The 26,972-nt window shown below is 38.8% G+C and overlaps 1 protein-coding gene across 1 annotated transcript in view; it reads right to left on the reverse strand.

Annotated features, from left to right (window-relative positions):
• Nucleotides 1-26,946, reverse strand: part of LOC100542745 (von Willebrand factor D and EGF domain-containing protein-like) — a 57,161-nt gene extending 30,215 nt beyond the window's left edge. The window contains exons 1-5 of the mRNA XM_010714096.3: nt 26,569-26,946; nt 23,822-23,895; nt 17,557-17,827; nt 14,777-14,955; nt 10,970-11,904 (exon numbers count right to left, since the gene is read on the reverse strand). Coding sequence (XP_010712398.1) covers nt 10,970-11,904; nt 14,777-14,955; nt 17,557-17,827; nt 23,822-23,895; nt 26,569-26,799 — 1,690 coding nt within the window. The 5' untranslated portion in view covers nt 26,800-26,946. The remainder of the gene's footprint in view (nt 1-10,969; nt 11,905-14,776; nt 14,956-17,556; nt 17,828-23,821; nt 23,896-26,568) is intronic.
• Between the last annotated feature and the right edge of the window lie 26 nt (nt 26,947-26,972).

Here is a 26,972-nt window from a genome sequence, read left to right on the forward strand (position 1 = left end):
GACAAGGCGCACAGGCTACATAATAGATGTAAATACACAATTGGTTTTATAGGTATTTGCTGTAGTGTATTATATACATGTGCATAGATATTGAAGTAAAATGCAGATATTTGACACAAAATCAAGAATTCTGTAAAACTACACTTACTGAAATGTTAGTGATGGACAGGTATAGTTCATGTTTCATTTCTGCCTTTGATTAGAAATATATACTAGCACAAATAAACTTCCTTCTGCAATGTTTGAAAGCTACACATGTAACTTGGGCTGGAGCTGCAGACCTGAAATCAAAACTGGCAAGAAGTTTGTTCGAATAATGAGAAGGGAATGGAGTGCTTCCTTTTCTTGCTCGGGGTGATAAATAATAACCTAGGTCATGAAAAGCAAATCAAGCACCGTATCATCAGAGAATGATCTTCAAGTGGAAAAGAAAATTGCCCATGTTAATAGTCCAATACAATATTTATAAAGCTGGTTTTTAGAAGCAGGTGGATGCACAGAGGCCAAGCTCACTTTGCCGTGTCCTGATGTGGCTGTTTGCAAGCCAGCCCTGTACTGGAAGTTATCAAGCTATCTGAGCAGGCTCCAGGGCTTACTGGCATGGCTGTGGGCACCCGGATGCACAACCCAAAAGCATCTGGCAAAGGCTGCCTGGTGCTTGGTTATCTCACAGCTTGGGCAAAGCAAGTCTGAATCTGCCTCCTTTGAATACATCCAGGACTATTATCTATATTTAGTGTGTAAGGTTATTACAGCAATCATATGCACAATTTTTGTATGCATTAGTCCGGAATTCATGAAGTACCTAACCCAAAGCTCATTTGAAAATCCTCCCTAAGAAAAAAAGGACTAGCTATTTTATTCTCTTTCTTAGGATTTTTGCACACCAGTTATTTCCCTGGCTTCCAAATGAGGAGCATGCTTGTACCTGCTTGTAAAACCCAAAGAACTTGAGTTTGTCCAAGTAACAAGATATAGACCTATGTTCTTTAGATAACATGGAGAGGATCTGGTTTTCTGCTTTAGTGGTCTGTAGTATCCAGGGTGGATTGCAGCTTGTGTATTTATTATGCATGAACCAAGCTTTGCAGTCAGGTACATTTTGGGTCATACCGGATGGCCATGAAAGGTGGCAAAACTTGAGATCTGAACAGGAGCCTGAGAATCTATTCTGAAAGTCATCCCCGCTAAATATCACATTTGACTGAATCCCATTTACCTGCCAATCTTTTAACTGATTGTTTCTCTTTAAATTTTCTGGTTCGTCATATCAGCAATCAGTGCCAGGGACTGCAGTGAGAGCAAGAGCAAGCCCTGGCAGAGGGTGGCAAAGGCGTTTTGTGAGTACTTTAACTCCCCGCTTGTGAGAAATGGACTGCTTCAATTTCACACTGAAAGCATCCATGTGCTGCTACAATATGGTAGATTATTTTTGCTTTAGAAAGCTCACTGTGACATTTTATGTCTATTTGATCTCTTCTATTTTTAAAAGGCTCGCTAGCAATTTACTTCAGCTATAGAATGGGAAGAAAAATGTGCTGTTAACTATAGAATATTGCCTCTTTTCTAAATGGCCCTGAAAGGTGTAAAATATAAGATCTGGTTGCACGTTCTCATTGTAATACCAAAGCAGATCTCATTGTCAGTCTCTTGAAGGCACTTAGAGCAGCACCCCACAAAGCAGCACTCCATGCTGTGATGGAGCTCCAAGGGATTTTGGCAGGAAGAGGCTCATGGGCATCATCATGGTCCTTACGGCCAAGCTGGTGTCCAATTGGTTGTATTTTTTTAGTATTTTTTTCCTTCTTTATACTTACTGAGGAATAAGATCCAGTTATTATGAACATCTTTATTCACAGTTGCTTGAACATTATGTGTATATATATTATAACATAAAGAAGGCACTGGCACCAGTTGTTCAGAGAAGTGGTGGATGCCCCAACCCTGCAGACACTCAAAGTCAGGCTGGATGGGGGCTCTGAGCACCTGATGGAGCTGTAGATGCCCTTGTTCATTGCAGGGGAGTTGGATAAGATGGCCGTCAGAGGACCCTTCCAAATCAAATTGTATCATTCTATATGGTGATAGATTCTAGGATAGACTGTGGGTAGATTTATAGAAAATGAAGCATAATATAAAGAAGTTCTAAGTTTATACTTAGTTTTTGCCTGTGATCAATTTAAATTGGACCTTTAAACGTTTAGTAAGTTTTAATTCTATCGCTCATAAATTGCCTTGAGTTTGTTGCCTTTATGCTTGAGTGTGTGTGAGTGTCTGAGGAAGGAGGTTGTTGTTTGTTCCGAGCTTTTTGTTTTGGTTTGGTTTTAACAAGATTTAAGACTGAAATTTCCTGCAGTGCCTGCAAACAGCATGGTTTAAAGAAGTTATACACATGCATCTGGATTGTCTGGCTTGGGTCAGTTTAAATCAGATCTGTAATTTTGTAAACTTTTCCAGCATTTAATTCTATGTACTTCAGAAAATGGCTTTGTTTGACTACATGTTTCTCTGAACCTCTCTTGCTGCTTTGCATTAAAGCAAATAAACTAATCACCAGAAGAAACTAATCTCCTTGATCTGATTTGCAGGAAATGGTATAGATCACTAAGCATGCAACGTTCCATGTCCCTTATCATGAGGATTTGGTATCCTTTTAAAACTTAGTTTCTATTGACTTTGTAACTATCAGGCTAATAGCACTCTTACAGCTCAGCCAGGTCTGTGCTTTGAGTGGAAAGAACTGGGACTTAAACCTGTAGATTAAGGCTGGTATTGATGTTTGTCTTTTCCAATGTGTATAGTGTGTCTGATGTATCAAAAAATAAAGTAAAATTGCTATGAAAAGAAGAAAAAAATCCTCAAAACTGACACGAAGCCTGTCAGTCTCTGAGAACCACTTAGAAAATTCTAGGCAGAAATATGTTTTCTGCAACAGAGAAAAGTCTGTCTCCATCCACATAAAAGATGGCATAAATTAGAGGATATCAACAGTAGATTAGCCTAGGGTCACTTTTCTTTTTTTAATTATGTTTGTTTTGTAAATTTTGTATTTGTTAAACTGTAAAATTTTTATATTACTATGTCCTTCCAACATCTTGTGGTTGGAGTCAATAATTCTAAAAGCAAGAGAATGATATTTTCAAAAACAGGTGATCTTATATTCGAAGGATAATGTTTGAAAATTTCAGAGCAGATAATCTCAATTTCTTGGTATTTACTCATTATGCATCTTTAATAACAACCATTGATGTTGCCTTTGTTTTTATCCTGAAAAAAATATATTTGAGTGAATTTTTTGGGTCAAAATTGATCAAATCAAATAATTTTATTCATCTAAGATGCTGTCATTAGCAATAATTAACTTGTTACTAGTTAAATTATCAGCTAACTTATTTGCAATTAGCTTTGTAGCAGTAGTAGTTAACTCATGCAGATGAGGCCCACTTCTGTGTAGATGTCTTGGTGAATGAAATGCTACATTTCTAAATAACCATTTAAAAATATATGAATTGTAAATTTTCCCTAGAAATTGGTTTAACTGGGAAAAAGCTGAATAATTGAAGCCAATAATATTACTTAATATGTGTTTTCATATTTATTTTTTAAACTATTTTTCCAGGATGATCTAGTAAGCTAAGGAAAGAGTTGGTTATTAAGAGCAGATAGTATCTCTCAAAATTAAGGTTTTCATATTCAAGTTGCATATAATCTCTTCTGGATAGTGTTGATATCTCTGTGAAAATTCCATCATTTCTCTAATGTCATCCTGAAGAATGTAAGAATAAATTCATAATGTCTTTAAGCTCTAAGTAAAGAACACAGTCCCACTGAAATTGAAGCAGTGTATTAAACAGTATTTTTGTGACTGCGGTATATAGAGATCTGCATGAAGTGTTCCATGCCTTACAGACATTATTACTGAAGTGTATTTGATAGAAACAGTTGAGTTAGTTTCCAAACTGTAATCTAATAACACTGCCTCATTTACTGTCCAGCAGTTGTCAAATGAACAAGTACATATTCAAGGGAACGTGGGCAGCATTGGTACAGGAAATTTTTAGACATCCTCAGTCAGTGGGATAGATGAGGAACTCAGAATTGTAGAAAGAAAAAGGCAATAATCAATATGAGCAAAAAGAGAAAAGAAAGGAACTTTGATAAAGAGACCTAGTTTTTCCTTGATAAGGTAAAGTAATAGTAATGGTGCTAATATTGTATCCATCAAAGTCAGTGTAATTCTTGCAATGAAGAGGAAAATTAAGCCCAATGACTTCTTAATCGACAGAAAAAAAACTTTTAAAAGAATAATGCCGATTTAATAATTTCATCTTTTTTTTTAGCAATAATACTCTCTTTTGGCCAGAAAAGCTTAATAGTAGCACTGTGGTGCTCACTGCTTCCACAGCCATTTTTGACACAACTTCTGAAATCTAATTTTGAGAAATTGATACAAGTATTTGTTACAGTGCATTGCTTTTTCAGTACCATATGAAGGGATTTGCCCAATCAGCCAAAAGCTTGGTGGTGTATATTTACTTATTTACTAATCTACAGACCAATTTTATAAAGCAATCAGTTCCTGTGGAGAGGATCAGACAAAAATTCCATTATTTCAAGCATTTGCCTATTTCTGAAGCACTTATGGGGATATAAATGGTTTGGTTTTTCACTGAAGGTATGTCATACCAGCACTGCAGGCTGGCAGCAGAGGTTACCACCTCTACACTGCTGAGTACTACGTTTCTCTGTAGACTTCCTACTGATTTAAGGAATTAACTGTTTTTTGTTGAAGAGTCTGGTATGCGTTCTATACTTTGTATAGACCAATTTATGCACGACAAGCTTCTATTGACCCAGTACACCCTAATGACTCCTGTGCTGCTGTGAAGTATCACGCCAGCAAAGCATGCATTATGTGAGCTGAGGAGAAGCCATTTACTTGACAGACTAACAGCTCTTAAATAACCATAATGGCACCACGATCTGGAGCGTAAAGACCACTGAACTGATAGAAGTAGGAAAAATATTTATTACAAAGTCAATATGTTCGAACACAAAATCTGAAGAGCAGCTGCTTGACTTAGACAGCTGAAATCCACTATCCCCTTTCACCTCAGGATCTCAAAACAATTTAAACCTTTAAATGGCTCCTTCACGTTTCATCTTTAAGAACAGGAATTAAGCTTTAAAATCAAACGTAATTATATAAACCATGAGATTTATCCAGAACTTATCTCATGAACCTGGAAGTGTTCAAGAAATGTGTGGATGTGGCACTGAGGGACTTGGCCAGTGGCCATGTGGGGATGGGTTGGTCTTGGTGAACTCAGAGGCTTTTTCCAGTCTTTGATTCAGTGATTCTAAATCTCTGTCTTTGGCCTATAACAGCTGACCCAGCACTGCTACTCAATATAATTTTATTTTAAAATAGTTCGTGTTTTAATTATAACATATGAGGAGGACTTGACTGAAAGCAATATGATAAATTCAGATAGGCCTATAAATTAAGATAGGTCTATACATCCCACTGTTGTGGGTGGGTTCAAGGGACCTGTATAGCTGTGGTTCACAGCCCTGAAAATGCACTCAGAATTCACAGAATTTATTAGTAGCAATATCCAAATGGGCAGACACATATTGTGATGTGAAGATTTTCTATCTGTAAGTGTGTGAGGTAAGTGTTAACTTTTCATCTTCTCACTGTCCTTTTTGCTCATTACTTCTCTTTGCTGGCTATATTTTTTTCGAGAACTTTCCACATAGAAATTTAAACTTCAAGTGTCATTACTTCACTGAAACTAATTTGTCCTTATTATTCCTCATTACCTTTTATCTTGTAATTGCTCTTTAGAGCTTCATACAATCTGCATATTACATTCCTCTAAGTGTGCTTTACTAGTCCTGATATATTTTTTTTTTTTATAATCAACATGGTCAATATATACAAACGGTAAGCACCAACCTGATTTGCTATACGCGGTAATTGGATTCTGCGTTTAATTACAGGTGGTAACGACATTTTAAGCACCTTATACAGGTGTTGGGGGGGGGGTTTATGAAATGTTAAGCAACATTAAGAAAGTCTGAGCTTCTGGAGCACTGCCAAATTTCAGAGGTGCCTTTCAACTCCAAATTGCAGTTTTCATGGGAGGATAATTATAGCTCTGGCCACCTGGACCGCTCCTGCTGGAGGCAGGTGGAGCGAGGGAGTACGGCTGCCTGCGAGCCATGCTTTGCATCTTCCCTCTTTATCCTTTTTTTTTTTCCCCCCTTTTAAATTATTCCAAATACGTTATAGTTTGTTTTCTGATCCCTAAAAATACCGCGTGGCCATCTTTGTTTTTAGTGTGTGTGTATGTGTGTGCTGGTCAAAAACCAGTGGCAGAACACATTGTCATGAATCGGTAATGCAGCTGAGATTGGGTGACCTTGGGAAAGATACTTGAATTATATTGATGGCCTCCTTGATCTTGGGGGAGTTTTAATTCACATATAAAATTTCAGCTAGAGAAAATTAGACGGAGATTTGTTTTGGAGCTAATGAGAAAATATATGGCCAAGAAAAGGAGTTGCCTTCTCCTTCATTACTCATATAATGTAGGAAAGTAAGTTTTTCCTAGCAGTGGAATTTAAACTTTAATATGTCCAAAAATAAACATTTTTTTGTTTCTTTCTTTTAAAATTACATTAATTTAAACTTAGAATATATAAAAAGACATTCTGTCATATTCAAGACATTGATTTCTTTTATAGAAATCGAGAGAGGCAGCAGTTTCATATGTCCTGCAGAACCCTAAATCAGCTCTTAATTTCTACTCCTTTTCTTGCCTTCCTACGCAACCTGTGCTTATTAGCAAAAAAGCCCAAAGGCTTATCCTGCTTGTGCCTGCTCTGTGAGGTCTGCCTGTGCTCAGCAGACAGGTCAGGCTGTGTGAGCCGCCAGTCAGGGAGCTCAAGCTGTTCCTGTTAGAAGATGCAGCTTTATTTCTGAGATAAATCTTAATTCTTCATCTCTAATAGCATTTTCTGGTGTGAAATCCTGGCTTTAGTGACGTCAGCAGGACTCTGAGGGCATCCAATCTTCTGAACTGTTATTTAAGAAGCACATCATTATTCTGCTTTACAGCAGTACTTTTGCTTGCAAATAGATGTTACATCATATGCTGTTTGAGCAGTACATTTTTGCCTGTGAAATGTAAAAAGGAGCAGATATCTTAAAAGAACATTGCCAATAAAACTCTGAAATCAAGAACAGCTAGAGGTGAAGCTCACACTAGTACTTATATCTTGTTTGTCTGTACTGAATTAGCTAGCTGACCTTTCCTAAGCATTATAATGTCTAAGTGATTGAAGTGCCAGAACTCAAATTTTATTTCTCCTTGTAGGACATCTGACCTCTGTCTGGATGTGTAGGTTTCCTTTACATTGTGTTTCCAATATCAGGTACTTTTATAGGTACATGGCTTCTGTATTGTTAAATAGAGGAACAGAGAAAATCTATTTGGGGTCACTCAGAAATGAATTCATAAATAGACTGCAATGCATGGAGCTCACTCTAATACGTCACATTGCTTCACTCTATGCCATCACATCTTCCTTCTCCATAGTCAACACTGGAACAAACTTCATAGAATCACAGAATCAATCATTTGACTTGAAAGGGACCTTTAAGGGAAAGGGATCTGGTTCAACTCCCTTGCAGTAAACAGGGACCCCAGAGCTCGACAGGTTGCTCTGAGCCTCATCCAGTCTGACCTTGCATGTCTCTAAGGATGGAGCATCCACCATCTCTCTGGGCAACCTGTTCCAGTGCCTCTAAGTTAAAGGAGTAAATCAACTCAGGTTCCAGAGTCTAAAACTTCGACTTCTGGCTGCCCTTCCCTGTAACGGGACTAACAAATGACAATCTCCATACTGTTACCACTGACATTAGGGGAAATTTACACTGCCTTCCATTCATCTGTCATTTGGAAAAACTGAGGACTCCTTGGGTGATGTGCTCTGGGAAGATTCTTTTTTACCAAACAATCAAAAATGTTCCCAATTTTTTTTCAGATGTCGGTGGATTTTTTTCAGTACTTTATGGGAAAAAGTTATAAAATTAAATGAAAACTGCATTTAGTTAAACAGCTGCTTTTGAATCCCATTTCTCCCATTTTAATGAGAAGCAGCCTGTAAAATATTTTGGATAAATATCTTGAACAAATATTTTCTTTAGGATGTGGAATTGCTAAGTAGTTTTCTTGTCTACATGAATGCTTGGGTAACAGCATTTCCTCTTTGAGATCCTTATTTTCATGTTTAAAACAGCTCAGGGGTTTCCATGGGCTATGGGTTCTGTCATGAAATATGCTGTGTGGTCTGAGCTTTATTCTTACAAGCTGGCGGAAGGATTACAAATAGAAAAAAAAATATATCTATATTTGGCAGAGAAGATTTTAGCTGTTGAAGTGAATTCCACTAACCTGTTGTGACATTTTGATTTCTGTTTTTGTTTTATGTTCTGCACGAATGTGTAAGTTTCCAATATACTGAGGATGTGGAGTAGAGCACAAGTGATTTTTGCCTTACTTCTCTGGGACCGACAGCTGTTGATCAGAAGGCACTATATCATCTCACTGGTATGGTGGGGAAAAAGAAATTGAATGGGAATGGTTCCCCAGGTCAGGGGCACCCTTGGGAAGACAAGTCTGCACATTGAAAAGCCATGCCCCTACCTTTCCCACAAGAGAAAAATAAATAGTGGTGGCACAACGTGGCAATTTCGGCTACATTTGTATTTAATGCTTTCTCTTCTGTGCTCTCTTTACTTAGCTAAAAAGCATTCTTCTCTTCTTGGGCTGTAATTATGAATGTGTTTTGTAGGTTTTCTCAAATGAAAAATAATATTTGTACTTAAAGTTTATGTCTGCAGAAAATATTTCAAGCTATTAGTTAAAAAACACAGGTTCTTAGGTGTAATGTGCACTGCAACTCAGTGTGAGCTTTGGGAAGGTGGCATTAAGGGATAATGTACAACAGGCATGGATCATTTTACCGCTCTCTGACCTGGTGAACGAGTTGGGAGAAATGCCTTTTGTAGAGCCTGTGTTAAGCCTCAAAGCTGTTCTCATGTGAGTTATGCTGCAGTGAAGTGCTAACTGGGCACAGACTCCAAATGAGGCAGCTGTGGGGTTACAGTTTGAGGTCTCTGCAGGGTGTGAGAGAGCATACCCTATTGCCTTGAGAATCTGGTAAAAGTGTGTGGGAATTTTGGAAGAGGGCCTTCTGTGTTTTGTTAGCATTGCTCAAGCAGTGAATATAAATTGCATTGTGCCCTCTAACAAGCTTGCACCCAGACAGTATTTTCCCAATTGCAGAGCTGTGTCTGTTCTGAGTGCCCAAAGCCCAGCGTGCTGCCCTAGGGGCCTGGCTTAGCTCTGAGAATGCAGTGACAAACTTCAGTATCATTAGGACAGCTCTCACTCAGCACAGAACAAAGTGGAGGCCGGGAGAAGAGGAGAACTCGAGCAGCACTCTCCTCCCAGTGCAGTACCAGGGCATGTTCTGTGCTCTGCCCTTGTTTATAGTTGATGTAGCAGCAAAAAGACAAGGTGCCATTAGCTTTTGGTTGAAAGGTCATACTGAAGTTATTTTCCTTTAATCTCAAGTACTTCAACCATAGAAAAGCAAAATAAAATTTAAACATCTGCTCTAAGCAACTCCCCTCCTCTGGCTGTATCACAGAGAATGAAGTTAAACACTGAATTATATATAGAATAATTATTGCAAAATTGCTCAGACTGCTTTTCAGTCACTGGTGTCAATTCTCTATGTGAATGAGAATGAATTCTTCAGAAGTTTAGGAAAGGTAGGAAATGATCCTATAAATTTTAGTTTGCCATTAACAAGAAGCAAATGCCATTATCGAAAAGCCACTTTAAATCAGTGCAATGAAGATGTGTTTATTGTGAAGAATATGGATAATCCTGTCCCAGCTAGTAAGTGTCTTGGGAGCATTAGATGTGCTGCTGAGCTCTGGGGCTGTTTGAGGTATTGCTATGGCTTATAGACACAGACCTTAGATAGAAGCTTTCACTATCCTAAATACAGGATAATGTCCAGTAGGCTCAGCAACACAGCAAAAGGCTTTCCCTCACATTTGGGATGGATGAAGGAGCATGCCTTGTTATTTCAGCTTAGCTGCAGAATGCTCCTTAAGCTGCAGGAACCCAACTGTGTGGCTGAGCCTTTGTGACTTTGAGCATAAGCTGATGGGGTTTGCTGAGGCAAGGCTTGGCTTTTTAAAGAAATGCTAGCATTTATATGTGTGCTAAGTTTCAAGTGCCATCAGTACTCACACTGGACTTAGGTTTATCCATTGAGGGAGTGAACAGTAAAGAAGAAACAAATCTAGTAGGATAATCACCTGTGTAAAGGTAAGGTGATTCAAAAATATTTGCTTAATCAGGTCTGCAGGTTCACATAGATCCCGTGGCTATTTTATGGCTTTGGCCATTTTACTTGTTCATTCTGTCATGTAATTTTATTTTCTTTTAACTAATACATTGTACAAAATTATTTTCACATTTTATTCTCTGTTGATCAGGGAAAAAAAAAAGAAAAGTATCTGTACAATGTTAACATGAATATTGACCGCAAGGTGAACAGGACCCTCTTTTTGTCAGAAACTTGCTTGTCAGCATGCTGGCTATAGATCAGATGTAAGGAAAATCACTTCTGCAAAACCAATTTGCTAAGGGACTTGTAAAATCCATTTTTAAAAAGTTACTGAGGCGAAAAAGCAAAGGACCAGCCAACCACATATTTTGATCAGCTCTTCAAGGTCAAAAACTGCTTACTAATTCATCAAATACCTTACTGGTAGCACTGTTTGAAGAACAAACAACTCTGTGCAGATGTTCTACCTAATAACTCTAATACCATGGAAAGATGGCTAGGGTAGGAAGAAACAGAATTTTTTACTTACTTTTGGCAGTGCTACAATCATAGGAGCTGTGGTCTTCAAAGCATTGGCAGCCCAGATCTGTACATTGTCCATTGCCATTACAGAAAGCAGGACAGCGGAGAATGGTAAGGATTTCCTCCTGGGTAGCAGTTGACTGGCTTCCAACATGAAACACTTCACCTCTGTTCCTTAGCACTCGTCTTTCACACTCATTTTCCAAAAGCGCTATCAATGCCCTTACCCAGGCCACATCATCCTTGAGCTGCAGATCTAACATGCATATATTGATGGCCTCATCTATCAGTTTTCCCAAGAGAGCCTTACACACTAATCCAATGGTGGAATTTGCAAGAATTCCGTGGCAAATCTCCTGAGCTTTGGCAGAGGTTAGGCCGTTGGGAGTAGGCCATCCCAGTGGGAGTTTTAGCCGAATCCCTTCAAAATAATCCTCTGGGAAAAAATAGGCAAAGCTTTCCGTGTCTGTCTGGCTTGGGCTATGCAATGGGTGAGGGGCTGAGTATTCAAAGTAGTCTTCTTGTCTTTTTGGTCTCTGTAGTTCTTCTGCTGGCTTGGTAAAGTTAAGGGAACTATTGTTTTTCATGGAAGCATGTTGTGAGAAGGGTTTTAATCGCTCCTCATGGCTACCTCGCTTTTTGACTGATTTAGGGAGAGATCTTTGATCAAAAGACTTGGGCGACCGTTCCCCATCATCTCTTGAAGCAAACTCTTTGCCTGAGTGAGTGACAAACTCTGATGTAATATCCAGATATGGGATTGCAAAAGTGTAATCCACATTATCATAATGACAACCAGAAGATTGCATCTGAAAGGCATTCAGCATCTTTACCAAGGGCATGGACTTTGTGCTTTCCTTCTGGCATCTGCAGTAATTTTTCCTCTGCTTCTCTTCTGAAGATGCTGGAGTTTTGTCAAATAAACTCTTCCCTGGAGGTATTCTGGTTTAAAAATACAGCGAGATTAGAGGGAGGAAACTTTCAACAAATTGATCTATGCTACTAGGTAAACTTTCTTTCCCCAAGGTTCAGGAATATATAAATTCTCAGTCTAACAAAGTACTTAAGAAAATGCTTAACTTAAATCTTCGTTTTCTTTAGTTTTTTATGCACTGCCCTTCTTGAGTTGTTCTGTACATTTTTGAGCACTAAACTGGAACTTTTGGTAACAGATGCTTAAGTGCTTTGCTGGAGCAATGCCTAATTCTGGGATGTCACTTTGCAGGACTTTTTCTAAGGTACAGGTTGCCCTTTGCATATCAGACATGAAACAAGGTTTTGGATTTGTCTGGAGTGTGACTCAGATATAGCTTGGGGAATGGAGAATATTTCCTCTAAGAGTTGGATCTCTGTGTCTTTTTCTTTTTCCTTGGCATACTTCATTTCTGTTCTCTAATGGCACTTTCTTTGAGCTTTTCTTTTGATACAAAGCAGTTTTCTCTAGATGGTAGGGTTTATATATCATATAATGAAAGGTGATTTTTTTTCTCCTTTTTTTAATTTACTACCACTTTAATGATGGATGAACTTCTAGAGAGTTCAGTTTGAATAAACAGCTGTGATTGAAGTTTCTCTGGAAATTTCATGATCTTATTTGTGCAGTGCAAAAGGAATTCCTGAAGCTTCTTAGAAAAAGATATGCTTCTTGTCTCAATAGTTGGCAGCACTTTATTTCCAGACAAATTTGAAACATTACCAAAAATGTAAATTATTTTGGCATCAGTTTTGTCTTGCAGCCAAAATATAGAGGGTTCAGGAAGGTTGAAAGCATTTGTCAACATTGTAAGACAAACCCCAGATACTGTTGTAGAAAGCAGATTTGGCTTTATACAGTTTTGACAATATATATTGAAGATGGCATATGTGATGGGGATGTATGCCTTGGAAAGGCTTGAGGCCCTGAAAACCCCTGTGCTTTCTTACAGGCAATACACTTCTGTGAGCTAGGAAGGACTTCTGCACAAGATAACTAAACAAATGCTGCTTTTTCCTGCCCATAACCAAGGAAGATGTGAAAGCAAATGTTTCAAGGCGAATTGGATGCAAATACAGAGCAAGAGTCCAAAGAGAATAGTGGTGTTCCTGATTTCTCTATAACTAAGTGCAGAAAGTATTAAAAAAATATTCTATCTACTTAACATACATGTTTTAAAATTCATCTCTTCCTTGTTCACGTGCTACTTAGAGACTGGCAGCTCTGATGTTGTTTTATTGTTTAAATATTGCATCAGAAAGCCAATGTTTAAAGCAGACTTGTTTTCGGCTGCTTTGGAAAGGAGGGAGCTAGTGAAAAAACTGAGCTATCAGATGGTGAGCAATCATCCTAGCTTCAGGTGCTGCAGAAAACATAGCGTGCTTTAAGTGTTATTTAAAATGAAATTAAAAGCAGCAGCAGTACAGTGACCCTCCAGGCTGTATTTTTTATTGCACCATTTCTCCATTGGTGGATCAGAGACTGATCCAGTCTCTCCTGGATGTAGTGGTAGCCTTTCCATTGGTTTAGTTGTTTTTTGAATCTGGCACTGAAGAGTCCTTGAGACTCCATCTTTGGCAGTACTGCAAAATTAAACTCGTTGCCCCACTTGCCCTTCTCACATAGCTGCAGCTTCCCATACCTTTCCTGAAGGTACCCTCCATCACATGTGCCAAACATTAGTACATTCCTTGCCATTTTATAAGTGAATTCCTGTATGTTCTGCTCTGGCTTCTGATCTTTCAACAAACTTGTTTTGAACATCTGCTCCCAATGCTCTTGTTAGCCTATCTTGAGGTGGGAAGAATCTTGTCATTCTTGCACCAAACTGTTTCTCCTTTTGCCTTCCCAGAAGCAAGCCCTGATTCATCCTCACAATTTTAAAGCATTAGAGATGGCTGTTGATTTCTAAGTAGCGCTATGTAGACTGGTCGAATATATCTAGAATGTGGTTGAAGTATTTGCTCATTTTCTGAAATGCAGTAAGTCTAAAATTTGTTGCATTTATTGCTTGCTAAGTTCCCATGCACAGATTAAGTGGAACATTAAGTTGCATACCTAGCTATCAGACTACAGTTAGGATTTGATCCAACTGTATCAAGTTTTCACACACATGTTCTTCTCATATTGAATTGAAATGACTATCACGACATGAGCTGGTCTTGAGATATCTTCACAAGTAAACATAACTGGCCACGTCCACCTTATGTGTTTCTTATTTGAAAAACACATTTCACAAGCAAACATACACAGCCAAAAAGCCATTTCAGTTTTGGAAACACCTTTTAGGTGCGTTTTGAGTTCAGAAATATGGAATTAAAGTGTGGACTCCTAATTTTGGTTCCAGACCATCTCTCTCAGGAGGTTCAACCAACCATCATCATCAGTGGAGTAGATATTAACTTTTAGCATGCTACATATATTATCACACTCTGTCAAAATGTAACATTTAACCTATACTCACATATTGCAATTAGTGTTCAGGAACAAAAGAACAAGGGAAATACCAAGCCCTTAATTAATCCCTATTGTCAATTATCTACATTTTCCACTGCAGGTGAGAACTGCATCCTTTTTTAACAGCTGAGTGGAATCTTCACACAGCTGTTAACTTGACATGACTTGTGAATATAAAACTTCTCCTTGGTAACTGCTGATTCTCATTGTGCTGACTGAAAAACCAGCCACCATGCTGCTTAGATGATAATGGGCCTCCAGGTTTCCCTTGTCTGATGAAGCTATTCCAGGTATTTAGAGGTGTACATAATGAAATAAGTGTATCAGCATCCCTAATAACTGCTATGGGCATCTCCCAGCTTGTGATCCTTTCTCACTTTGTACCTCCACTCCTCTATGAAGTCTTCCTCAGGCACATTGTTCAAGTCGTTGTGACTGATCCCATCAAAGAGGCCACACAAACCTCTGGTGCTGTTGAAGTCACTGCTTGGTGTCCTCACTGTCAAGCCCATTCCCCACTCGCTCACATCAGCTCGAATGAACGCTCCCGAAGGGAATAGGATCTGAAGGGACAGAAAAACTCAGTGAATCGAAGCCACTACTGAGCATTTTTATGCAATAAAAATGTCCCTTTCTATAAATGAAAATATCAAGGCAGAAACTTGGTGATGCTGGTGGTTATTTAAGATCATTTAGATGCATTATGACTATTTATTTGTGCTATTATTTAACTTGTTTTCAGTTCTCATGTTGCTACCATCTGACAGTGTTACACAAATATAAAACCACATACGAACTTTCTTTTTAAAGTAAAAATTAAATTCTTTGAGATTTTCCCACTGGTAAGTTACAAAATAATTTTTGAAGCAACTTCCATGACAATAGGCCACCCTCGTGTCTTTGCCAGGAAATCATTTCTTTTAGATAAACTGCCAAGTATTGAAAAACAGTTTTCTTCCCTCTGAAAAATCGTTTCATTTTCCAAGGCTGGATTACTCAGAAAATGATTGTGTTTTAAAGTAGATAAAGCAATTTTCTCATTAAAGAACTTCTGGTAGGCTTATACTGACCTTTAAAAGAAAAAAAATTGTGAGGGTAAGACAAAGAAGTAGCTGTGCAGATAATGGATTTTTCAGATTGGTGGTCCAAACAAATATAAAAAAAAAAAAAAGAACAAATCTGTTCAACTGCATTGTATTTTTGTTTGCTTGCTTTGTTTTACTAGGTAAGAAGAAAATGACTGTGAAATTGATCCATGCTGGGAGTGGGAGGAAGAGTTCTCTATCCGGATAAGTAACTTTTGTACTTTCATCCACAATTAAATGTTACCAGTTAATTTTGAAAAGCACATTAAATGGTTGGAAACATCTCATTACAATGATTTCTAAATATCTTAGTTTTTTTAAAATCACTCCTGGCTGAGAATAATTGATTCAGCCAAATAATGCCCATTACTTTTTTTCTCACTGTATTTTTTTAGTCCTTTATACTCTCTTCCAAACTGAACCTATTAATATCTGTGAGAAGTTAATAACTAATATTTGTATTTCTGTGCTGGAATCCAGATTTACTTTTTGGCTGCAGTAAATAACAATCTTGTTCATTTGAGCTTCTCAGCCCTCATTTCAACCAGGAGAATACTTTTGTGGAGCTTGAGACCTTGGCAGTATGTTTTGCTTTCCAAGGGAACTTAAAAAGCCAATTGTTTTAATACATAGAGCAGAACAACTGCAGCTGACATAGTGTTGGGCAGTGTTTGTTTTCCTCCTTTTGAAAAACCTTTGAGTTATGTGCTTTTCTACTGGGATGAGCATCGCCTACAAAGCCATCTATGAAATCCTTAAGTTGAAAACTGCTGTATCAACCTTCTGTGCTGTGTGAATGGGTATTTCCAGGTGGATTTATTTTCAGAAGTCCATAACCCTTCTTTTCCTGCTGCCCTTAGGCAAGGCAAGGCATCTGCCAGGAAGAGCTGACCGCAGCCCGGGTCTTCTTAAACCACCTGGATTTTTAAAACTGCTGGCAGGAACTCTGAAGAAGATTTTTTTGAGACCTCAGCTTAAAGGGAAGAAGGTGATGGGCTGCTGAAAACCACTGCAGAAAGGAGTAATCTAAGCAAATGGAGGTGCACTGCTCATGGTGGTAACTCAGGGACCATATTTGTTGTCTACAATTCCATTCAGATCAGGGCAGCATTCCTATTTACATACCAGAGGTGTCCTAATTTATTTTAAACACAAAGGAAATCAGTGAGACTTACATGAGGTGCAAATGAGGATAGGGTTTTTTGCTACAATTATTCTAGTAATAAAACAGTAACTGTATTGCATTCAGTTGCAAAATGAAATGACAGCTTGCTTTCTGCTTTTTCTCTATTCTGTAATTAACAGACTTTCAATTACTATCTCATCAAGATCTTTTCCAAGAGATTGCAAGGACAGCCAAACACAGGCACTCTCTGGCAGCGTTCTGGCTCTGCTGTGAACCTATCTTCACCCAAAATATCTCCTGGCAATAAATCTTGATGACAAAATTTTAGGATAAAATTATCTTCCTGGCTGTAATTTCCCCCCTCTTCTCCCCACCAAACCCCTTGGTACAGCGCACTCTTATTCTTTCAGTGATTTCACTGGATTAGTGTGAAGAAATGATACTCATGCAAAATTTGTTATGGTCAGATAAGGTTTTTAGGCAAATACTTTAAATTATACCAAATGTTGCACATTTGCTGCCCATTTTCATGGCTTTTGAGTGCTGTCTGTATCTGGCTAACATTGCCTTGTTCTTAGTCTAAGACTGCATTGTTTTACCTGTGAACCTTACTTCAATATCTATACCGTAAAGCTCTGCAACAAAATTTGCATTGTGGGTTCAGTAGTACCTAGCATGAAAGAACCAAGAGCAGTTTGGTAAGCAACAATACTGGCACTTTGATGTGTCTCTGAGAAATTTCTGGAAATCCTTGTTTTGTTTGTTTTACAGTTGGTTAAACCAACGTTTCTACCAGCTTCTTCCCCATATCACATTTTCCAGTACATTTTGCTGCAGACGCCCTCATGGCTTCAGATGGATACTTGTCGCAGCAGCTTCATTAATGATTCAGAAACATTAAACTCACGTTTTTTAACAGTGACAACAACGGGAGTACTCAAATCTCCACGTACTGTTATCTTTCTCCCTCCGTAGGATGTTAGGATTTTGACCTGTGGTGATGCCTCAGTACTTTGGATGTTGAGCTGCGGCCTGCTGTCCTGAAAGTGCCCATTGCAGGCGTCCAGGCGGACGACGTCGCTCCCTTCCCATGCAGCCACCCCACAGTTGCAGGCGGTGGCAGAGTGGTGTCCCCCACAGTCCCACTGACGGACGTGTACTTCGAATGCCCGCGACGTGCTCTGGCACAAAAGGAAGGTGCCGATTTTATAGTTATCGTAACGCCTAAACAAGGAGAAACAAAACCAGAGTTTAGAGATCCTGGAGCAGATGTATGAGCCCTTCCAGCACTGGATGGGCCTGGACATGGAAGTATCTCTCCAGTACCATGAGCAAGATGATGCAGTTGCTGTTATTAATTGGGAGTGTAGAAGAATTCTTGAGAAAACCTGGTTGCTGTCTGCGAGCTGCTGCTATGGCAACGGGCATGGATAAAAAGGATAAACATTTGAAAAAAGCAAGTGGGAAGAAGTTCTTGCTCCCAGGACTTTAAAAATATGTTTTGGTTCTAACTGGATGCTGTACAGCACGATATTCTTCAAAGAAAAATCAGTGCGCAGATAACCTCATATGCGACTAACTACTAACTTTTTCTAGTCTGACTGTGGCTGGGCATTTCATGTGAATCACAGAATCATAGAATGGCTTGGATTGGAAGGGACCTCAAGGATCACGAATCTCCAACCCCCCTGCCACACACAGGGCTGCCAACCTCTACATTTAATACTAGACCAGGCTGCCCAGGGCTCCATCCAACCTGGTCTTGAACACCTCCAGGGAGAAGGAGGGGCTACTGCTGAAAGCCCTTGAAAACAAAGTTGTTTCCCCTCTCAACAACTTCACTGTAACCATCGTTTTCTCTAAAGGGATTGTCAGCCAACGTACTGCGTGGTGTGGAACAATCCTCTCATTCTTCTCTCTATGAAATTCTTTGCTCTACCTGAGCAAAACAATTTTGCAGGTGTTTCCCCTCTGTGCAGGCCAGATGCAACTTCTAAAATAGGACTTGCAAGAGCATTCTTCTCTCCTTGTTCTTCTGTTTCCTCATACCATGATCTTGTTTGACTGTTACTTTACTTTATTGCCATGTGATGTTTAAAAGTAAAGAAAATAGGGGCTGTATTTTTTATATATGTGGTTGGAGATTTCTCCACATAAGCCAGCAGCTGCCATCTGCGGGTTCTTCTGCTTCCTTTTAAGGCACTGCACTTAGTTTTAAACTTCATTTTTAGGAAAATAAGTATAATGGAAATTAAGTCATAAGCATTTTTGTTTTTTCCAGTAAAAACGAAATTTAAAACGGAATATTAAAAAAAATCAACCACTAAGCTAAATAACAGGATTATTTTTAAGCTGTGTCATAAAAACACCGATAATTTTTCAGTCAGTGAATGCTTTCTGTACAGATGAGAAAATAATTTGTTGTATTTTGGCTCAAGAACAAAGAATGCTTAACATGCATATATCTGCATTTTATTTCTCTCTAGAATGAAAGCCATAGAAAAATATGTACCTGAAAACGCAGCAAGAATTTAAACTCCAACTGCTTTTCTCTGTAAGAAACCACATTTGACATTATACTTCATCTTGAAAAACTTAGTGAAGTTGGCCGTAAAATGATACGATATTGAATGGTTTTGCCTCATCTTATTTTCTAATCAGGTACATAAATCCTAAGTACGTTGTGCAGATGCTGCTGCTAAGACTGATTAGAATTAAGGGCAACATAAAAGATAGTCTTGTAAAATCAAGTGCATTTTGGACCTCTGCACTGGAAAGATTGAGAAGCCAGAAATTTAACAAGGATCACCTTTCTCAGTGTCCTTCAACCAGACATTTCAACAGGAAGAGCCTAGAAGGAAGATGTTTAGAGAGGCTGATGGAAAATAATGCATTGAAATGGCTGCATCCAGATTAATCAGGTATATCTGGTAAATAAGACTGTATTAGCATATAAATTCCAGCAATGGGAGCTACTTATTGCTTAATAAGCACAGACAGTGGACCCAGTCCAATGCTATTGGAAGTCACAGTCCTTCAGTTAAGTCATGACAGATTGCACAGCACATAACAAACTTGCGATGGTGTCTAAATTGGAGCTTTCAGCTGCCTTTGAATTACACAAATGGATAATTGAATGTAATCAGGTAAGCTTTTGTGATTTTTATACTACTGTAATTGCGATAATGATTCTTTGGACAACATTTGAGAAATGAAATTGCAGACTTGTGGAGCTAAAATCATGAAGTTATTGGAGGCCTTGTAAAAGGGAGCTATGCATATTTTTGTGACCAGGCACTATTGCTTGTTTCTAAATTACTCTTCATAGTGCACTTCCCATTCTGCTTCCCTAATTGCCTATAGTAATGGGTGTACTGGATGTGGTTTCCTCCCTCCTCATGTATGTATTTTTCAAAGAGTGCATCATGTTCCTGCCCTGAGGTGAATTCATGTCTCAAATTTGCACTCAAACCAAGAAAGTAAATGAAAGTACTCCTAAGTCTTTTGTTATGTCTGTGAGATGCTATAGGAATTGTTTCTGTTGGTTTGTGATAAGAGGTACAGAAGGAAGTATACAAAAACCTTACTATTAGTAGCAATAGAATAACTAATGCAATATGCTATTGCCACCAAGCTATCTTTATTATGAATTCACTTATTACTGGGGATTCACCTAAAGTTTTTCCTCCAAAGTTTTGTTTATTTGTTGACATTTATTTGTTGACATATCCCTGAAGACTCCCTCCTTCCTTGCAAATAAGAAGTACTTTACTCTAGTTGTGACCCCAGGAAGGACTGGCTGATGCTGAAGGATGTCCTCTGGTTCCAGAGCTTATCACTGAAGACTGGCTACGTTGTTCTCAGATACTGTTGGGTTATCTTCAGCAGCCATTGGATGCTTGGGGAATTTCTACAGGCTAACAAGAAAGAGCAGTACTTCTGTGAGGGCTGATCATGACCAGGACTTATCTGTGGGCTGCTGTAATGAATGCTGTTAAAAATGAATGCCAGCCATAAGCATGAAGCTTTGCAAGCCAGGGATTTGTCATTATGAGGAAATGGTGTCATTCTTTCTGTTACAGTATTGATGGATGGGTTTGTGTGTGTGAGAAATCTTTTAAAAAGTTGTTGGTTTTTTTAAGGTAAAATGCAATATAATGTAAATGATATATATAGTTTGCAAGGAATATTTCCCTTTTTATATTCTGCCTTACAAAGATTTTCTCCATATTTAGTTTTAAGCTAATACTTCACTTTACATTTAAGAACCTACAATTTATGTCAGGAAAAGCTTTTATGTTTATACTGTGCCATAACTAATATTGAGGGCTATGCTTTTGCTTTACCAGGCTTTCACATTTGTTTAATTTAGAAGTTACTTTACTATAAAAGGAAGAGCTCTCTCTGGATTTTAGCTAGTATAATTAATGCTGTTTCACACTGATGCACCAATATACAGAAATTGATTGTGCTTACATGAAAAATACAACACATTCTTCCTTGATTTTCCATCTTTTCTTTTGGTCAAATGAGTAAAATGATGACAAGATAAATATTTCTACAGAAATATACCAGCCAGAAGCACATCGAAGGGAAGTGCTGTCATTAGAAGTGTGAGTTCGGGATTTCAATTATGCAATGAACAACAAACTATCTCAGATGCAGTGTGAGTTCAATATGTCAAATTAAAAACCATTGAAAATATAACTATAGAGCCTACAAAATGAACTATTATTTGCAATCCCAAAGGTTGAATTTTTCTATTTTTCTGTCTTCCATCTGCTTCCATTCTTGCTTGCCTCCATTGTTTATTTTCCCTTCTCTTTGCCATCTTTTGGTGGAAAAATCAAAAAAGGTAAGCAAATCTAGGAAAGGCAGGAATGTTGCCTATCTGAGTAGAAAGCAGGCCTACTGTTTTGCTATTTACATATGTTCTCTTTCTTTTCATATGACAGGTTTGCCCCAGGGCTCCACGGACAGAGGATGGAAGAGGTGCCAAAGAGGCGACTGACAGGCATCCTGCCACAGCAGCAGAGCTGGTAAGCTGACCTACAGGATGCTAGGTGGAGTGATTTCCCTGGGTTATATTGGTCACTGGATACTCTGCTGTTGACCTCAGAGGCAGTTTTGGTAGTTTCTCACCACATACTCTTTCATGACGAAGGGAAATGCTTCACTTCCGTAGCTTTGTGTCAGCCTTTGTCTATAAACTGTAAGTTTGTACCCTGACAGATACAGGAATTTCATTCCCCACAGCCTATATATAGAATTTTAAAATCGTTCCTAACAACATTTTTTTGGATAGGCACACAGAGAAGTTGCTTAACTGACATCTAATAGGGTAGCATAATCATTACAGTAATTGAAAGAGATATTATTTACAGTAATAAATGGGAATATAAGTAGGAGTAATGGGACTGTGAAATGATGGGTAAGAAACTTGGCTGAGTATCAAGAAGTGATATATCTTAGTGAAATAACCTGGTTATTGAGGTGGCTCATTTAAAGCTACACTGGGCAGAGCAGTAATGAATGTCCACAGTGAAGAAACGTGTGGTTATTGAGGGGCCAGGTGTTCCTGGGTCTTCGCTGCCTCTGAGACAGGATGCCACAGAAGGATGGGTGCTCCCAAACTCCCTGTGCTCAAATGGAATTGTAAATTGCTTGGAAACATTTCTGTGTACTGTCAGTAACAGGGTTCCAAACTCAGCTGTTCAAATAAAATTTCCCTATATTACTTTAGACCTTTTTCTTCCCCAGGGAAGATATGTAAAAATATTCTACATGGCTGAGAGCATTCCACCATGCCAAGAAGTAATTTTATGACTTCCTAAACATGACAGCTTGTTAGGTCCCTGTCCAGTCCTGGCCCTAAATCAGAAGGGAATATTTTAGAACACAAATGTTTAGAGAGTTCTAAAACAATATTCTGACTTGTTTTAATATACAAAGTTGAAATAATGGCGGATACCAAGAAGCACATGGATATCTGTGTGCCACTCTTAGTTCTTCCTCAGTTTCTTTATGTTTAGAAATCAAAAGCTTGACCACATTATAGACGATATGCATCAAAGAAGGAGGGAAAATGGAAAGTCTCAAGTGTGCAGAGTCTTGGCTGATACTATTCAGTTTAGACAACATCTTTCTTTGACGCCATTGTGTAGCCTTTAAAGGAGCCACTGTCCTCATTTAATCATCAGAGATTTCCTCAGTTTTAACGTCATTTTAGAGTTCATGTTCTGATAAATACATGCTGCTGCCTCCAGAGCATGCTGGATTGAAACTGGGACATTAGAATATCAAAATTAGAATATCACTCCTGCTGAGCCCCTGTGGATACTGTGCTCATAAAGTCATTATCTGTGCCATTAGGAGGTTAACGGCAGAATGACAAAATGGAATGTGATCTGAAATATTAGTAACTTTGATTCAAACGTGCCAGATGCAAACTTTAAAAACTTTCTGTTACATTGAATAGCTAAGGTTCAGATTTTTAAACACACAGGGTACACCTTTGGTTCACTAAATCTCCAAGCAGCTTATGCAGGAGGATGCTGGACAAGACAGAAGGAAGTAAAACTATTTTTGCAACTTTTTGCAATCTTTCCCTGATATCTGCCCCTCATATTTACTGAACTTCTTTTATCTGAGAAAATACATCCCCTTTTATCTACTTTTTTCTGATCGGTGACCGTGACTGTCAACTGCATGCAGAAGTACAGCTGCAGATTTGGTAAACCAAATAGATAGGAAAATACAAAAACATCCTTAAACTGAGAGAATGTTTATCAGGAATTACTAAATTCCTGGGAAGGACACAGGCTGTTCCCATATATGGTCCTACCAAGGGGCATAATGGCTCACCCAGGTGAAACAGTGGTACCTCTAATACTATGCCACCTGGAGTAGAAACCCTCTTGAAGTCATCAATGACATTTTTGTTTAAAGAGCAGTTTGGAGCCTGACCTGGCCTTATAAAAATTATTCATTCTCAAAACCATTGCAGCTTCAAGATTAATCCAATTCCAGTTCTTTTGTTAAAAAGAATATAAACAGCTGGAAGGAAACCATGTGTATTACTGAGGCACAACATTAATCTATATAAGCAAACTAATACAACGCTCTTTTGATATTCTAATGTAACACCAAATGCATGCTATATCCAGAAACTGAAAACTGCAGTAATTGAGCCAAATTATTTCAAACTAGAATACTCACCATCCATCAAACGTGATAATGTGTGGATCAGTGAAAGAGTAGCAGTTCCCTGTTGGGAGGTCTTGAACTGTGACCTAGTTAAAATGAAATGCGTAATGAATACAGTCTACACAGCAGTTTTTCTTCATTACCACTCCTCACAAAACATTAGGAGCAAGATTCATGTGTCAAGTACAAACTAAAATCTGACTTCTAAAACATGATTGCAGGTGGGTGCAAAATAGGCTTCATTTTCAAGCAACTGCGTTTAATCACATGCAATATGGGAGTTCAAAGTGCTCCCATTCTACCCAATGTAGTGTGCTGGCTGGTGAAAAGAGCTTTTCTAATAAACTTTTTTTGCTAAGAAGTAGATCATTCTATGAAATTATCAAGAGAGTAGAGTGCTCGTTAAATTGCACTAATTTTAATGCCTGAAGTGAGGTAGAAGGTATGCTGTAATTAGGTAGCATTAGCATATTTTAGCAATAGTCGCTGTCTGTCCCATAGTTTGACCTTAAATTTCCTGATACAGCACATGAATGGCTGATTTATATATTTGTTGTGCACATTATTGATTGGGTGCTAGTGGTGATGGCCCAAACTAGGCTGGTGGAGCTGTCTGCATTTGGCACCTGAACAAAAGAGGAAAGGATCTAACAGAACAATGATCTTCAGCATAAACCCATTGTTACTTGGACATAAACTGAACCATAGAGGAGACCTAAGAGTCCCAGTGACAAGCAAGAAGCAGATGTGTCTATAAAAAACAGAGATCAGGCAAATCCCTTTCAAGTCACAAATCTGAACCTTGGGCCACGCTGGGCCTGCACTGCCTCATTCATTTTGGCACTTTGTCAGGGCCACTATCTACTATCCAGTTCCCAGAAATGCAGAACTGGGGTATACAGTGATTTGCAGTATGAAGAGCTCCCAGTCACACTGATAGAAGTGATGAAGTGTTATGGTTTTCCTGTGTCCAGCCTGCCAGCCTTATTTCTTGGTCAGGGCTGTTAATTCCTTGCTTGCTTACTGCCCATGAGAAATCCAGAGGTGCAATTCAGTTAGTACTGCCACAGTCTGCAAAGCAAGTAAGGATATCTATATCCACTATATCCTTGTGCAACCTTTTAGTGATAAAGCAGAATTTAGCTTTTAGGAACAGTGGTGAAATTAAATAAATGAATAAGAGGGTGAAGATAGAAACACGGTAGCTGATAAAATTCCTCACCTGAGGAAATATGTCATTTGTATCTCAAAATGTCCCTTAACCATCACACAGAGACACTGCTTAGACACCCACAGGTGTCTGGCATCCCAGACTATTAAAGTGATTGTCTGGAGGAACGAAGGACTGAACAGCTTTTTGATCTGAAATCAATCGTATCATTTGTATTTACTGGAGTGAAGTAAAGAATTATCTCTGAATTTTCCCATTTTCTCCATGTCCACAACCTTCTCTGCTCTGCTTTTTTTCTTGCATGGTAGCAGCAAAGGATACAAGTCTTAGTCACAGGCAGCCTCATTTGCTGAAGAAATCATTTTTCTTTTCCCAAGTGTCTGAATTTGCCAGGATGTTCTGCCCACCATTTCCATTCCATTTTAAGATAAACAAAACATATTTGAAAAGTCTGAAGGACTAAATACTATGCGGACTTTAATGTATGGATTTCTCCTTGATGTGTTGCAGGAACAATTTTACATTAATGCCTCTAATTAAGTGCAAAGCAGCAGTGGGGAAATTGGGGAGGAGGGAAAGTAATGTTTATTATGTATCCATAGATCAAATTTTAACCGAGATAGATGGAATTTATTATTAAAATTGATTAATTCCATTTCACATTTGCTGCATTTTCATATTTTAATGGAAAGCATTCTTAAGTTACAAGAAAAATACGAGTATGTGAGCACGCTACATTGAATTAGCTGCAATTTCTGCTCTAAGAATCCTTGAAAGTGTGAAAAAAGGCTGTGCTGGAGAAGAGGGAATAAGCACATGCAAGGCATTTCACATTTGAAGACAAAAATTCCTCTGGTCTCATTATCTTATCCTACCATGAGTAAATCCACCGGAATCAGGGCAGTGAACTTACAGATTTAACTGGGGGCTTATTTTCAGTTCTTTCAAATGCACCAGCTTGGACATGCCAGTGCTCTGAGAGTTTTAGCTGAGTCAAATCTACCTCCTTTCTCATTCCCCTGGGTTGTGGGATTATGGCTCTCGGAGCTCCCAGCTGTGGCTCTGAACAACTCCACGGAGAGTGAGCCAGCTCCTGCTCGTCACGCTCCTTGGCCAAGCTCCCTGTGGGGACGGTCTGCCTTGCCTCTGTGATTGATTCCCATTATCCTTCCTTTGGACATTCTGTGCAGGGATGAGTGAAAAAACGCAGTGGCTGTGTGTGTGGTGTCACGGTGATTCTTGGCACGGTCACAAATTGAACATGGCACTGCCAAGTCCCTTTCCTTCTTTCCACTTCCAAGGCAGTGCCTTTCCTCTGCTTTTCTGGGAGCTGTTCTCCAAACCACTGTCTGCCTGCGTGTATAAAATTCATCTGTTGGCCTACTGATGAGCTCACTGATAATGAAACCTAAATCTGTTGAAGCCAAAGGCTTCACTTAGTAGTTTTCATGGCATGTACAGAAGTTGTGTTGGTTTACAGCGGTCCCCAAATTTTTATGTGGTCAAGGTTTATCATTGCCTCATTTTATCTGCTACTACACCTTCAATTTAAATTTGACACATTATTCAAACTATTTTTGGACCCCACCTTTACATCCTTCGAAGCGTGAGCCCTCCAAAGCACATCTCTGTGTCCAACTGGCTCGGCTCTGATGTGGCTGATGCGGTTCCCATCCTGAGCAAAGTCGGTGACGGCTGTCACTGTTACTACAGCTGCTGCACAGCTGCCTTGTGAGCAGGGCGCCGGCACCAGATCCACCTGGCACGCTGAGAGGACAATGTTTGGGGGCCCCAGTAATTGGCTGTCTAAAGTGAACATGAGCACCGAGTCTGACAAGAGGTATCCAAACAATCACCCATCCCCATCCAACACAAATGTTTCACATTCCAAGACACGTGTTGAAACCAGATGGGTTTTTCATGAAGATGGTTATAATTGATTCAATCCAGCAACTCTTAGCATTTTACTCTTTTTCTTTTTTTTTTTTTTTC

The sequence above is a fragment of the Meleagris gallopavo genome, chromosome 7 (assembly GCF_000146605.3).
Source record: "Meleagris gallopavo isolate NT-WF06-2002-E0010 breed Aviagen turkey brand Nicholas breeding stock chromosome 7, Turkey_5.1, whole genome shotgun sequence".
NCBI lineage: Eukaryota > Metazoa > Chordata > Aves > Galliformes > Phasianidae > Meleagris > Meleagris gallopavo.